The sequence below is a fragment of the Asparagus officinalis genome, chromosome 3 (assembly GCF_001876935.1).
Source record: "Asparagus officinalis chromosome 3, Aspof.V1, whole genome shotgun sequence".
In the NCBI taxonomy this organism is placed as follows: domain Eukaryota; kingdom Viridiplantae; phylum Streptophyta; class Magnoliopsida; order Asparagales; family Asparagaceae; genus Asparagus; species Asparagus officinalis.
In genome coordinates, this window is record NC_033796.1 from 59863206 (window position 1) to 59879633 (window position 16428).

General features: G+C 37.3%; 2 protein-coding genes across 4 annotated transcripts in view; both read left to right on the plus strand.

Moving 5' to 3' along the window:
• LOC109834209 lies at positions 632–8882 on the plus strand. The gene is given in 6 exon segments (XM_020402174.1): positions 632–927; positions 930–1000; positions 1961–2010; positions 4990–5067; positions 5868–6450; positions 7598–8882. Coding segments are annotated over 6 exon segments (1920 nt in total). The 5' UTR covers positions 632–875; the 3' UTR covers positions 8684–8882.
• Positions 13372–16428, plus strand: part of LOC109834210 — a 29769-nt gene continuing 26712 nt past the window's right edge. For 2 of the 3 annotated variants that reach the window (XM_020402175.1, XM_020402177.1), the window contains exons 1-9: positions 13378–13656; positions 14267–14386; positions 14475–14510; positions 14752–14856; positions 15468–15551; positions 15624–15742; positions 15905–16006; positions 16168–16284; positions 16354–16413. In XM_020402175.1, coding sequence (XP_020257764.1) covers positions 14297–14386; positions 14475–14510; positions 14752–14856; positions 15468–15551; positions 15624–15742; positions 15905–16006; positions 16168–16284; positions 16354–16413 — 713 coding nt within the window. In that variant the 5' untranslated portion in view covers positions 13378–13656; positions 14267–14296. Of the gene's footprint in view, positions 13657–14266; positions 14387–14474; positions 14511–14751; positions 14857–15467; positions 15552–15623; positions 15743–15904; positions 16007–16167; positions 16285–16353; positions 16414–16428 lie in introns of all 3 variants that reach the window. The other variant, XM_020402176.1, reaches the window with a different exon arrangement.

The window sequence follows — 16428 nt, forward strand, 5'->3', positions numbered from 1 at the left end:
CTCCCGTGAAGTTTCAGAACTTTTTTTGTAAAAACCAACCTGGTTTCAGCCTCAACGCTGAGGCTGAAACCAGGTCGGTTTTTACAAATAAGAGAGAAATGAGTTTTTTTTTTTTTGGAATAAATTTGCAAAAGAATTTGTTTTGAAAATTTTTCCTTATTTTTAGAGATAAAAAGGTCAGCATGTGTGCCCATCGCAAATTCGCGGGGCGAGCATGACGAACCAAAAGAGGCAAGATAGGCCACGGTTATGCTCACCGACCGTGAATACCCAAATTCACAATTCAATAACAATAATAATAAGGACCACAACAACAACAACAACAACAAGTAATGTCCTGTTAAGATACTAAATCCATGATTAGCAGGCTTCATTGGATTGGGAATCTGTACATATTTATTGGTCTAGTCTGCTTGGAATGCATTGCATTGGGAAATTCATTTGTTTGGATTTGTTTACGTCTAATATCCCCTTTTTATTATAAAAAATACTATTAAACAGTGAGAGGGTTTGAGCGGTGACGAGATCTCAAATATCGTCCTCCCCACCCTACTTTTTATCCAACTAGACACGTCCACGTTGTATTCTCCTCCCCTACTTTTTAAAAATTATATTAAAAAAAAAACATATTTACAAACGGAAACTGAAATCTAAAAACCACCTCCATCCGTCCCCCACAAACCCAAAAAAAAAAACAAAAAAAAAAAGAAAAATTCTTTCTCTCGTCTTTATTTCGTCCGTCTCTTTCCTTTTTCGCCCCCCGAAACAAACGACCGAGACGTGAGAAAAACCACCCATCGTATTCCCCCCTCCTTCCTGTTCGTCGCCTCGGATTGCAAAAAAGGGTGTTCCGGGGGACACGTGTACGGCCGAGGATGAGTCTAGGGTTCCGCCGGTGGGGGACGTGGGAGGAGCTTGTTCTCGGAGGCCGGACGCCTGGGACGCCGTCGCCGGCGAGGTCAGGGCTCGCTCCGCCTCCCCCAATCCCTTCACGCGTCAGGTATCCAATTATTATCGAAAAGTCCCCGGTTTGAAATTTTATTAATTGCTTTCCTACTAGAGAATTAATTCCTGCGGATTTTTTCTTTTCTTTTTTTTTTGTCCCTCTATCTTTTCCGATGGGCATCAACTTTGAATTGTTGGGTACGGAAGGGTATAATGGTCATTCGTTTAACCCAGTAATTGGTCCTCACATACGGTTAATTTTTTAAACTTAATACCCCAACTTCCGCTTTATCTATGATTACTCGGATATGGTAAAATTACAGAAAACCCCCTAATCGTTTCAGAAATTACAACATAATCACCTTAGTCTTTGAAAGCGGCGGACAGTTTGCCCCTCGTCTTCAGCTTTTAAGACGAGTGTGTTGCGGGTTTTGTGAAGAAACCAGTTTGTAATTCTAATTATAAACTCAGGCCAGCTGCACATTTAATTACAAAACTGACCAACTTTTTTTTTTTTTTGAGAATCGATTTTTAAAAATTCTGATGAGTTAAGTACGAAGGGTTGGCAATCCCGGGATATTTAACGAGTGGGTTAAAAAAAATCTGACCAACTTTAAGAAGGCGTAGTAAATGGGATTCTGAGCATGGATTTGGGTCAATTTTGTAATTAGATTTTCGAATATGGTTTTTTTTTAAAATTGTCCTATTTTATGTAACAAGCAATTTTTAATATGGTAGTCATGTAGGTGTAGAGGTAGTTGTCATATTCTGTTAATACTTTTTTTTTGTTGATAATGACTATTATTTATACAATTTTTAACACTAAGGTTAACTTGGAAAGAAATTGAGGTGTGGATACCAAACTGTCACTTTTAGAAGCAAACCTTCGGGTGATTCCCTGTAATTTAACCGCTTGTTATTATAATTATTTTGGTTATTTTATCATCTTTTTGCATGTGATTTTCTGATTTTGACTGATGGGTGGCATATTTTTTATTTTTTTGGTGTTTTGAAGGAATGCCAGGCTAAATATGAGGAAATACAAGAGCAGTACTCGGGATGCGAGTGAGTTCTCAGAATCATAGTTTCCCAAAACTACAATTCATTTGTAGTAAAGATCTCTTCTTTCAATTTTAAAGCAGAAGGTTAAGCCTATTTAACTAACTGGGAATTCTTGGAGCATACTGGTAAGAAACATAAAGATGAAAAGGACACCGTCGCTGTCTGGTGTCGGGTCTACCTTACGTGCAATCATAAGCTTTCAGTGGAAAATATTGACAACTAATGCCCTTCGCATGTTACCCTTCAAAATTCTGTCCCATTTCTATATCTGCATTCTGTCATATGTCATACATCTTTGATGAGGAACTACGAGGAGTTTGGCATCCTGAAATATCATACAAAAGTTGGAGAAAAAAAGAAAGCCTTTAGTGATATCTGTCAGATAACTCACAAGAGGGTAAACGTATTTGAGGAGTCCGGCTAAAATATATAAAAATGGTATTATTTTTTAATCATAGATGCCTTTCAGACATCTGGTTGTAAGTTTCCAAATTTCATGTCGAAGCAGACGCATACCTGGATTTTTCTCAAAAGATGGATAGAGGTCTAGGAAATCTAGCTCTAACATGAAGGTTTCTCAGAAAAAAGTCAATATATCTGTGGATTTTGAAGATCGGTAATAGATAGGATTGATACATAAATTCAACAAATAAGTAGTCAACTAATTTAGGTTCAATGTCAAAACTTACTTTTGGTGGAAGATAGAATGCAGAAAGTAATAAATTCTCAGAATTCATACATGATGAGAATTCAAATATGCCTTATTGTTCTTTCCAATATTTTACAAAGAGTAAGAAAAATTATTCAACATTAATATGACTTTTCTTATATGCGTACATGCATGTGTACAAGGTGGAGCAAAGGTACTTTGTTACTTTCAGAAGTATTTGGAGGCAAATCCTTCCGATGCACATTCAAAGTTTCAGGATTCATATTAAATATCCACTCTATTGAAGCAGATCTATATCATTTGAAATACCTTTAATCATAGATGCCTTTCAGACATCTGGTTGTAAGTTTCCAAATTTCATGTCGAAGCAGACGCATACCTGGATTTTTCTCAAAAGATGGATAGAGGTCTAGGAAATCTAGCTCTAACATGAAGGTTTCTCGGAAAAAAGTCAATATATCCGTGGATTTTGAAGATCGGTAATAGATAGGATTGATACATAAATTCAACAAAAAAGTAGTCAACTAATTTAGGTTCAATGTCAAAACTTACTTTTGGTGGAAGATAGAATGCAGAAAGTAATAAATTCTCAGAATTCATACATGATGAGAATTCAAATATGCCTTATTGTTTTTTTCAATATTTCACAAAGAGTAAGAAAAATTATTCAACATTAATATGACTTTTCTTATATGCGTACATGCATGTGTACAAGGTGGAGCGAAGGTACTTTGTTACTTTCGGAAGTATTTGGAGGCAAATCCTTCTGATGCACATTCAAAGTTTCAGGATTCATATTAAATATCCACTCTATTGAAGCAGATCTATATCATTTGAAATACCTTTAATCATAGATGCCTTTCAGACATCTGGTTGTAAGTTTCCAAATTTCATGTCGAAGCAGACGCATACCTGGATTTTTCTCAAAAGGATGGATAGAGGTCTAGGAAATCTAGTTCTAACATGAAGGTTTCTCGGAAAAAAGTCATATATCTGTGGATTTTGAAGATCAGTAATAGATAGGATTGATACATAAATTCAACAAATAAGTAGTCAACTAATTTAGGTTAAATGTCAAAACTTACTTTTGGTGGAAGATAGAATGCAGAAAGTAATAAATTCTCAGAATTCATACACGATGAGAATTCAATTATGCCTTATTGTTCTTTCTAATATTTCACAAAGAGTAACAAAATTTATTCAACATTAATATGACTTTTCTTATATGCGTACATGCATGTGTACAAGGTGGAGCGAAGGGACTTTGTTACTTTCAGAAGTATTTGGAGGCAAATACTTCCGATGCACATTCAAAGTTTCTCGATCCATATTAAATATCCACTCCATTGAAGCAGATCTATATCATTAAAATGCCTTTAAACAGGACTTCTAAAATTCTTTTGTTTGTGCTCAACAAGACGCAAAATAAACAATCTTAAAAGATGAATTTAGTAGTTTAATGGCATAAAATAAATGACACCTGACAAGAATTGTTTTATAAGAATTTTCAAGTGCTTAAATCAGTATCAGATTTCTGTGTAAAAATCTTTTGTGTAAAAAATATTATCCAAGAAAAGACCATGTTCGACAGTTCATTTTTCCTACTTGATGCAATGGCAACTAAATTGGATTCACCTTTTATTTGTAGATTCTTTAAATGGTATAGATAAATTTTTACCGAGTGGATTATGAAAATAGATTGGCAGGTTTCATCCATAGCGATTTCTGAGAAGTAAAGCATAAATTTTTACAAGCAATGTTTCTTCTTTAGAAAAAATAACTCATGGCTCTTCATATGGTTGGTTGCAAATGCTGTCGCATCAACAACATTTCCGGCGTTGTTGGGGTTTGTATTGATATGGTTGGGCTTACCACCTGCAAGTAGTCCTGTGAGGTTGGGGAAAAAGTTGCAAGTGGTACTGCCTTCAAATTGATTGTAGCATCCCTTATAGCCTTTTGTCTTGCACATTGCAAATGTGAGAGGCTATTCCTAGTTGCCTTATCAGCCAGAATACCACTTGCAACATCATTTATATCTTCCGATTAGGAACTACTTATTGCAACTCCACTGATAACTAAACTAAAGAATATGATTCATGAGGTAAAGTAGCAAGGTGTATCCATATATTGCATAACACTAAATTTTAGTCGAAAAACAGATTGATGAAGCCACCCTATTTGAGCAAATGTCTTCTTCTATTGTTTTAGGAACATTAGATATTGAATTTCCTAACTGTAAGTTAGCCATCAGTTCTTGTTTTCTTCTACTCCGTATTCTGCTTTTGCTAATTATTGTTCCCTTTTCTTTCCAGTGCTTGGTTCGAGGAGCTTCGGAAACGGAGAGTTTCTGAATTGAAAAGAGAGTTGGAAAAATCTGATGACTCCATCGGGTTGGTGTTAATGTTTAATAATGGTTAGCTGATACAGTTGTCGGCACTAATATGTTTTAACATAGCTATCAGTTGGGTCTTATTGTTTATATTGAACTGTTCACGTGCACCTTTTTTTGGCTTGCAAACATTATTAAATATTCTGACGTCCTAATTTCTAAAGGTTCATTATGTAGTACCATTACTAATTAATCGTTCATATTTGAAAGGTGATGTTTCAAAAGTCTTCAAAAGTAATCAGAAATCATCAAGATTCTACTGCATACTACCATAAAAAAGTATAGAGATGACAGATGAAGTTTTTATTTCTAACTTGTACTCGCAGTGTTTCTCCCTAGAGAAAGAGAGTCCATTATGCTTTAGAAATTTGTATCTGATAGAAAGTAGATACAATTAGACATTTTAGAAATTGAATTCTGTGTGGTGCATCCATTTTTAAAAATGGAATATGGACTGAAAAGAAATTACTCTTGAGTTACTCCTTAGTCCTCATTCATTATCGAGTGACCGAAGTGAAACCATGTGGTTTGGACCATTCATTACATCACTGCTCAAATGCAGTGGGGGGAGGTCCCCAAACCTTGTGTCCATCCCCAATTTTGATGCAAATCATATATTTGAATTGTATGTATCAACTTTTCCATTCCACTTATAATGTTATATTATTCCCATTTTCTAGTTAATATAAAATTCAATGTGAATAAGCATTTTGATAACGTATTAAAGCTTAATCTTATATACTAGTTCTGATGCAAAGTCCATGTGAAAGATTATACCTCATGTGAAACTTTTCTCTTCAGGTCTCTGCAATCCAAGCTTGAAAGCCTTACTTCTGAGAAAGAAACAGGCTGTAATTTTGATCACAATACCAGCCAGACCGAGTCAACATCCCCCATTGAAGATGCTGAAACCATTGATTCTTCAGGGAAAGAAGTATCCAGAGATGGTTCATCTACTGGTAGTTTTACGGAGAAAACTGTAAGAGGTTTGACCCACAAATGTCAGAATCTGGCCTCACTTTCAGTTCAAGATAACAATATCAAGATACCGCCAGAGAAATTCTTGATGGAGAAGTTTGGATGTGGATGCTTAGGGATTGGTTTTGGAAGTTTCAAAAAGAAAAGAGGGAAGAGAAAGAGAAAGGGCCTTAATATAGTGAAGGAGGGTAGTGCAGGGGATAGTGACTTGTTGAGTTCTGCCGCATTTACAAATAGACAGGGATCAGAGGAGGGTTGTATTCAAGGCACCAGTCCCCCATCCGAGGATTGTCATGGAGCATGGATGAGAGAGGATGGTGATGACCACTTGAATTTGGCTAGAATTATGGACTCAATTATGAAGCATGAGGATGTTTCTGTCTTCAGAGTCCGACTTGAAAGCCAGGTACAAATCATAAACTCATTATAGTGCATCAAAAGCTGCTAATTATCATGCAAAAACATGTTCATCAAAATAACTTAAACTTCCATTATTATGTTGCCAAGTTCTGTCTAGTTAAATTGCTCTCTTGATTTTCTCTAATAAATTTGTTTGAAAGAATATTTTCCATAAGGAATTCTTTTTTGGAAAGTAAGTTGTAACACTGATAAAGTTTTCTTGCAACAGTTGAAGATAGTTAAATGATGAGGCAGTTATTATTCACCCTTAGGAATATGATCCATCTAGTATTTTGATTTGTTTATCGCCTTTGGTGAAAGTTACTCCTAAATTATGAGCTAATTGTGTGACCAAGAAGGCAGCTTCCGGAGAAGATTTTATAGTTCACCTTTCTCAAGGAGTTTGACACCGAAAGGTTTTCTTTTTTTCTGTTCCCTTATTTTCTTCCCATGCCTTTTGGCTCCTACTTAGAGGGTTTATCACTTTATCCCATGTTGAAGCCAGTCATGGAAACAATTCCTCGATTATTGTTATTTGTTTTCTTGAACATAGGATTTGGCAGGATGCTCCAGACAGCATATATATACATATATTAAACATATAGTATCAAAATTCTTGCAATTAAATTCCACCTGAGCAAAACAGAACTAAATACATCATTGCAGTTCTAGGAAGATAATGCTGAACAACTAGAAACGCTATCCCCAATATCTGAAGATCCATAGGAATCGGTATGATGATAGAAGCAGCATCGTTAATTACAGTAGCATTCTGAGCTCCATAAATTCCAACCATGAAAACTTTGACAACTCTTTGTAGAGCTTTCTAGACTCATATGGTTGACACATTTAGGTGAAAAGAGTCTTGATGAAATTATCTAATCTGCTGTATTTGTGATTATTACTTCTCTTTGATTGCTTTCATATTATACATGCGATTCACTTGAAATTTACATCTTTGTGTTTCCTTTATCTTTTGGAACACTACATTTCTTATCGACCCGAGATTACTGCCCAATAAAGATGTATTATTTTTCTTTTCTGAGGGGAAATAACACAATTGAGATTGTATGAATAGTTACAATATGACTTTACAAAAGAAATAGTCTACGTCTTATCCTATTTCTCCTGTCCTTTTCCCCTTGATGTAATAGAAGAAAGCCAGATACAAGAAGATGATCCGCAAGCACATCGACTTCCGCAAATTAAGCTCAAGTATTGGCAATGGTTCTGTCTCCTCAGCCAATGAATTATATAGGGACTTGCTTCTCCTCTGCAACAATGCCCTTGTCTTCTACCCAAAGAACTCCACCGAGCACAAGTCTGCACTCATTCTTCGAGGTCTTGTGAATAAGAAACTAAGGAGGAGTTTCAGTCCGCATAGTCCAACCTACAGCTGTAGCGATGATGAAGGTGCAGTTTCAGAAATTGCTGACAAACCCAAGAAGCTCAGAACTACACTTGAGGATGGAGGTGCAGTTTCAGAAAAAGATGACGAGCCCAAAAAGCTCAAAACTACGCTTGAGGAGAATTTGAAAGTTTCTGGAGAAACAAAAGGAAATCCAGCTAAAGAGAATGCAACAGTTGCTGGAAAAGGTGATGGAACTCCACATAAGGAGAATGCAGCAGTTGCTGGCCAAGGGGTCGGAACTGCACGTAAGGAGACTGCAGTGGTCACTGGAAAAAGGGCAGGAACTGTAACTCCACTTAAAGAGAACGCAACAGTTGGTGGAAATCGGCGCAAGGAGAATGCAGTATCTGCAGGGAAAGGGGCTGCTGGGATACTACGAAAGGAGAAGGCAGCAGTGGCTGGAAAAGGCATTAAAACTCTACGTAAGGAGAACGAAACAGTTGCTGGCAAAGGAGTCGGAACTGCACTCAAGGGGACTGCAGTGGTCACTGGAAGAGGAGCAGGAACTGTAACTCCACTTAAAGAGAACGCAACAATTGGTGGAAATCTACGCAAGGAGAATGCAATGTCTGCAGGCAGAGGGGCAGGAACACTGCGAAGGGAGAATGCAGCAGTCGTTGCTGGCAGACACAAAGGATCCTTATTGAAGGAGAAGGGTAATAATAACAAGCGATCTCAAGCTGACGTAGCAGTGGAATCTGCAGGTAATAAGAAGAGGTGCATCGGGCGTCCAGCGAACGGTGGGCAACGAGGTGGCAGGCGACCACGGTGGGCAACGAGGTGGCAGGCGACCGCAGGAGAGTGTGAACAAGGGAAGGAAGAGTGTTAAAAATGGATGACAACTGATATTAAAATACAAAGGATTAGCGTATGTAGGGAAGTTCGTAAGGTAGTTGTTGGTAGGTCTGTGGAGTGTTTGGGTCTGGAAAAATTCTGACCCTCTGTGTATGTTAGTGGTAGGAATGGAAATCTTCTTTTATGCTACAGTGAACGGTAACCGAAGTATGCAATGCAAGAGGATTACCAAATGTTTGCAGCTTATTATATATAAGGGCTTTTGTTTATAAACCTGTAAGTTTTAACCCATTTACTTACAAAACACCACGTACTTCTACGTGTTCTCATACGCCCAAAGTGTTTAAGTTTACTTATCTTTAACCCAAACTATAGAATACCATGTGCATAGCTACATACAATATTTTAAGCTATGTAGTTGTACATGCTAAACACTATCATATATATGCACTGCATGTAGCCACACACTTTGCATTCTTTATTTTGGGTTTGTGGGCAAGTAAACTTTGTACGTTGGGTGTTGTATGAGAACATATAGGACAACACAAGTTTTAAAGTAAATCAGGTAAAACTTTGGGTCTATAAGTAAACACCCCATGTATATGATAGGATTAATTGCACATACTCAGTATACTATTGCTTCGCGTCACTAGTCACCCTTTAAGTTCGATGTTCATAGAGGGACCCCTTAAAACTGAACCAAACGTCATCATCAGCCTCCCGCGCCTCCTCCCTACCGGATAACGTGTTGTGTTTCTGGGGATGTTTGCCACTTCTATATTCTGAAATTATCAAGACCAATAAGAACGGCTATATGATAACTAACCGGTCGACTCTCAAAGCATCCGCAAGAACATCATGACTCGTTTCGTGAACCAGATCTGAGGTGAAAGGTGCTTCCGACCCGGATCCTATCAGACGTTCGACTTCGAGATGAAAGGTGTTTCCCACTCGAACAAACACAAGGTATCTCCAACGTTGGAATAGCCTGACAGATGTCATCAAAAGTCACATTGCACAGTATGCACTCGCAATTCACCTCCCAATCGCCATCAAGCATTTAATGTGACGTCAGTCATTATGACCTTTCGAGCCAGAGCCTTCAAAGCTCCTCGGACACACCATTACTATAACAATCCCATCATTGTGCAAAAGCGACTCGACCAATCAGCAGTTAACACGTGTAAACTAGGGTCTGAACCAATACTGCACACGCTCGGCTGAAATTACCTACGTGCCCCCGTAAACCCTCTATAAATACTGACGATTTCCACTAAATCAAGGTGTGCAATTTTACACATAAAAAGTCAACAAGACTAGACCGTTTCCCTCCTCAAATTAACTAGAAACAATCACTGACTTCAGCGTCGGAGGGCACGCCGGAGGAAACAATCTCCGGTGCCCTCTAACCTCCGTTATACGTATAGTGATGAAAAACGCAAAGATCCAGAACGGGATGATCAACCATCAAAGACGAGATGAAGGGGCCTCAAAAAATTGAGTCTAACCCTCCTAAATCGCGTATCAACCTCGCGACATAAAACAGTCGCGGAGATGGATTGGATGGCGAGGAAGGGAGGAGGAGGAGGAGGATGACGATGCATGGGGTTTATCTGCAACCAAGCTTTAATGGTGTTTCAGTTTTTAAGTGTCTATCAGGCAATATCAAACTTAAAAGATAATAAAAGACACAATATGAAGGTACAGACAGGGAGGGCTGATTGATCCTATGTTATGCAAATTTGTGGACCGCTGCTGATATTATCAGCAACGCTAACGGACGATTCTTTTCTTTGACTTCTAGTTTTAGTGGTGGTCTACATCACTGATTGATAGAGGGTAGGTGAACCACCCGAGTCCAGTGATAGGTATCATTTCACTATTTCAGTTTATTAGAGCAGCTGCTAGTAAACGGTCTTTCTTGAATGATTGGGATTCTACAAAATAGAAATGAGATTGATGAAGATATTGAGCTTTGAAGTTAAGTGGGGTGTTTGTTTGAAATCCTATAATTTTAGGATACGGATTTCATCATGGGATTTGAAATCCATAGGTTTTTCAACGTGGGTCGGGATTTCTAAAGTTTTGTTTGTTTCATCAATATTTTGGGATACGTAATCCTATAATTTGTATTTTGTTTGTTTCAAAATCAAATTGTAACATTACAAATTTTAGAATTTGAAATCTAGCCTAAATCCTCTCTCAAAGAGGGGGTTTCACAAATGCTATAATATATTAGTTTTTTATTATTATATGGGTTTCAATATTCTAAAATTTATTTTGAATCAAAGATATGAAATCCATAAACTCAAAAAAAATCTACTTTTTCATCCTAGAATTTATAAACCATTCTATGTCCCAAAGAAAATTTGAAACAAACACCCCCTAATCACATTCGGTTTAGTATTCAGGGTTCCCAAGAAAAGGAGACGTCCTTCTCCATTGATTCGTTAGAATTATGGCTAAATTTGTTGTGGATTAATTAAATTATGCGGTGAGACCGTTGAATGATGAAAGAAGCCAAGCAGCTCAAGTTACTAGGAGCCAGACGCAATTAAATAGACGTGTGTGCAATAATTGGGACCAAAATTGATTATTAAAATATCTTAAAAAGCTGTCAGATTAATAATCTGTCCTAATCGAGCAAGAACGAGTAGGAGTTCAAAGTTTTATGAAGAACAAGACCATCAAATAAACATTTTAACCCAGCGCTTGAAAAACTTCGTGCTCTGTGGTTTCTTTTTTTCTTCCAATATTAGTTCTTTCGTATTTTGTTATTAGTCTTCCAACTATTTTATATATTTGAAATTTAGTCCTTTCAATCATTATTATTGAAATCAATGCTCAAATCTTACAACTGTTTTGAAATTAGTTCCCGGAATCTTTCAATCTGGTGTTAGTTAGGTCAAATATGAAGATTTTGAGGACTAATTTCAAAACACTAAAAGATTTGGGGGACCAACCAAATATGAAGGTTTGGAAGACTAATATCAAAATCTGATAGATGTGGGGGACCAATATAAAAAAAAACTCTGTTAAAGTAGGTTTAATCACCATCTGAATTGTTTCGCATAATAATTGGATTTGTGGTGAAGCGACTATTTTCACTTTAGCATTATAAACACAAATCCCTCCACCAACTTCTCATTTACCCTCTCTCTCCCTCCCTCCCTCAACTTCTGGGAGACAGAAATTTTTCTCCAGAATTAATAGAGAAATTGTTTTTTCTCTCCAAAATCAACACCAATCAACGGAAAATTTTAAATGCATAACAATATAATTAGTATTCCATCTAAAAACGTTAAAGATGGATAGAACACTAACTCAACTCCAACCAATTGCTGACCACAAAGACTAATTTCAAAACACTTAGGGGTGTTTGTTTCAATAAAAATTTCGGCATTTGGTATGGTTTACAAGTTTTGAGATCAAAAAGCGAGTTTTTTCGTATTTTGGGATTCCATATATGGTGTTTGTTTTAAGAAAATTTTTAGAATATTGAATTCCAAAAGTGTAAAAAAGTGCCCAATTTTTAGAATTTGCCAAATCCTCTCAATTGCAGACGGTTTTTTTTTCCGTCTGTGATAATCCGTCTAGAATACATTACAGATGGAATTTCCGTCTAGAATAAGTTATTCTAGACGTAAACAAACTAGACCCGTAATCCAGACGGAATTCCGTCTGGAATAGTATTTTTAGATGGAATCGAGGTTATTCCAGGCAGAATTTTTCGTCTGGAATGCGTCGTTTTGTACCAGTGAATGGGTGTGCTTACCTCTCAATTGGAGAGGATTTGACAAATCTAAATTTTATCTTTTCGTGGGAGATGGCCTCATCAAGATAGCATATTCACCATATTATAAAATTTTGGTATTTGGTAATGCTTCAACTTGAGCTTGAAACAAACAAAATATTACAAACTGTAGTATTCCAAATCCCAAAATATTAACGAAACAAACAACATTTTAGAAATCCCAACCCATAACAAAACACCTATGGATTTCAAATCCCATGGTGAAATCTATATTCTAAAATTATAGGATTTGAAACAAACACCCCCTTAACACGTTCGGATGGCTAATTTCAAAATAGGAAACACGCAGAGGACCGGGGGGAAAACCCCCAGCATAACAAGCAAATCTTAATGGTGTGCTTGGAAGTTTACTTAGGGAAGGGAAGGAAGGGAGGGAAAATTCTTCTTCCTTCTCTTCCCCCCTTTACACCCCAATTTGGAGTGTAAGAATTTAGACCAAAATCGCCCCTCCACCACAAAATTCTTCTCCTCTATTTTCTAAAATAAAACTCCCAAACAAGATTAAAATAAAATTTCCCTTCCCTTCTTCGTCTCTACCGTCCATCCAAACAGGCCATAAAGAAAATACTCTAATCACGATTTCAATTTGCTGAAAAGAAAAAGGGGTACCGATGACAGGGACTCCGCCCACGAGGCACAGCACCATTTATTTTATTTTATTTTTCTTTAATTAAAGAGCGAGCGAGCGAGCGAGAAAAGGTGATTTAAGAAAAGGGCAGAAGAGAGGGGGGGCGCCACACGTCGCCCCCTAAATATCCCATGCAACAGCTCCCTCTCTCTCTCTCCCTTTCTAAAAACACCTCTCTCCCTCTCTCTCACTCATCGAACTCATCGAAGATCTCGAGAAATTCCCCATTCTTGGGCCGAATTTTCAGCGATCCGCGCTGTGTCCTCGCGGTGACGTGGCACCGCCACGGCGCTTCTTCTTCTTCCTCCTCCTCTCCCGTCCCGTAGCAGCTGCTAGCTCGTGGCCCGTGAACCAGGTGCGCGCGCGTCTCTCAACCGACCCCTCTCTGTGTTCTTCTTCAAGCTCGATCTCTCGAACCTCGCCCAACGGCCCCGATCGAGGGGCGAAAGGCGAAGATCGAAGTTTCGATTTCTTGTAGAAACCTCCTGCGTGCCTTTTGTTTTCGTGCGTGTTTATGGTGTGGGGATTCGCGATCTTTCTCTAACAATATCTTGCTTAATTTTCGGTACGTGCTTCCTTCGAAGAGGAGCTAAGTTTAATTTCTTAGCTTCACGTATACATGTTCACCGATAAATCGGGGTATTTGGCATTTGCATGCCTCGAATTCTGATGTGTCTCAAGTTTCAAGTTTCAATTTCTGATTATGACACCAAGCTCATCTTGTACGAGTCCCTTAGGAGGGGATTTAAGCCAAATTATTCGACTAATGCCTTCGGAAAAATAATTTTTATGAATTATTTATGGCTCTTTTATAATGACAAAAATATAAATAACTATCGATTCTAATGTATGTTGAAATCAGAAGACATTGAGGGCCGAAGCCAGACTGAGATATCGCAGTATCCTGGTACTGCTTATGATTAGAAATAGCTAGTGAAGCAGCATATAGAGATGAACTTTATATCATGAGCAAATTAATATCGGTGCGGGTGCAGTTACAAATAAGGGTAAATCAATCTCGGGTCTCAACTGCGGGATCTTGTATCTAGAAGACGCATATATGTTTCTAAGAGTTTATCATGTAATTAAATAACTGAAATCTTATGGGGGGTAAAACTCGTTTCTTTTGCTTGAATTCTCTCCCTACTCACTGACGAGTAAACTTGCCCCTGCAGGATGATATATGCTAAGAGTGCTAATATAAGATGAAAATACAGCCATGTGTAATAATCTTGAGCATTGTGATGTTGTTCGTTGTTTATAGAATGGCAACCATTCAGTATGAAGAAACAGAGGTACATCTTTGGACAGTTGATTATTTAGTAACTTCACTATTTGTTTTGTATTTAATAAAATCCTTGTTGTGATTTGTAAAATCGACAGATGGAAGCAACATCTCATCCCTTTGATACGATATTGGTAAAACTTTTCTGTTCTTTTTTAAGAAACAGTCAGGAAATTCCTTTGATCATTTTCATTTTCAGGAGCTGCTTATGATTAATTATTTTCGCAATATGCCTTCCCCTTCCCAGTGTTGTTGGTTTGTGAAACTTAAGCTGTCAGCTAGTGTTTCATCACGTTAAAGAAATTTACATGATGTTATGAGTTTGTTTGCGTTGCAGCATTAACAACAATTGATGATTTCATGTCTAACATTCAGGACTCTGGTACAAGTGAACCCCGTGTTGGTTATTTGCCTCATGGTATAGTGCATTCGAGATCTGACATGGAAGTAAAGCCTCTATGGCTAGCAAAGGGCTCAAAGGTTAGTAATTCTGTAAGGGATTATGTCATCACAACTCAAGTCTCATTGATGCTAGAATGTTCCAAACCCCCTTTATGTCCTTAGAGTTTCTTGTATGTGGTGATTTTCCTGTTACTTAGTTGCAATACTTTGGTGTTATTATGTTATGTTTCATGCTTCGTAACCGCTTGCTTCCCATTTTTCTATATTCTTAATTGATTACATAATATTTAGCTGTAATCATTCATAGTAAGTAGTAACCCATTTATTGCAAGCAGGAGTAGATATCTCTGTTCGTATCATCAATAACCCTGATTTAAGATGGTCCCAGTTTATCTAACCGAGTAACTTGAGAGTTCTTCTAACATACTTGCTAGATTACTTAAACTTCTTCAAAATTTTAATTGTCCTCTCATCGTTTCTGTCTACTATTGTAATTGTGGCTTCGTAGCTAGATCATGGTTTCTTACTTCTTAGCTTATATCATGAAAAGGGAAATGCTGATATTATTTCTTGATCGTGGAATGCTTTTGTATGGAACTTGTTAATTTGGTAATATCGGGTTTCTGTAAAATTCATGTTTACAATGATGCTGATGCTGATGCTGATGATCAAACGAGTTAATTTTTCAGGAGAGAAATCAAAGTTATCGGAACTTACTAGCAATGCCTGTTGGCATTAAGCAGAAGAACAATGTAGATATCATTGTTACAAAGGTATTGCAGTCTGTTATATTTCCATTACGAATGTTAAGATTGAGTGTTCTTCATCCAATTTTCAGTCTTCAGTTTCTTTCAGAGAACTTCACAGTTATTTTGTTCCACTATGATGGGAATGTCAATGAGTGGAATGAGTTCTGGTGGAGTAAAAATGTAATCCATATAGCTGCAAATGACCAAACAAAATGGTAAAAATCTGTATGCATTATGTACTCTTTTGAGTGATATATTTGCACTTGTATTTTTTTTTATTTTGAGTATATCATTTAGTGGAGTTGAGATCATTTCCATTTCTCTATGGTGCGTCTATTTCGTGGCCCTAATTTAATGCTCTTTCAACCTCACGTCAGGTGGTTTGCAAAACGTTTCCTACACCCAGATGTTGTCTCTATTTATGATTATATATTCCTTTGGGATGAAGATTTGGGGGTTGATAATTTCCATCCTGGAAGGTGTGCATTCTGATTCTTCAGGCTAATGCCTATATTCTTTCTTCAGTTTGTGAAAATATTAATTCCAGATAATAGATTATCATTTCTTAGGTTGTTAGTTTGTATGTAATAATTCCCTCTATCATATACCTCTCTTTGTTTGATGTTCCATTAACCTCTAGGTACTTGAAAATTATGAAATTAGAAAGTCTGGAGATATCTCAGCCAGCATTAGACCCTCAATTATCTGAGGTACATCATCGATTAACTGCTCGCAGAAAAAAAGGAAGGGTTCACAGGTAGAGAGTTGTTCATTTCTGTTGTGTCTTGTTAACAATTATTATTGACACATAACTATGTCTGCTTAGGAGAGTATACGGTTCTCAAGGTCGCAGGAAGTGTACCAGTAAAGGACCTCCATGTGCCGGGTATATATTTGTTTG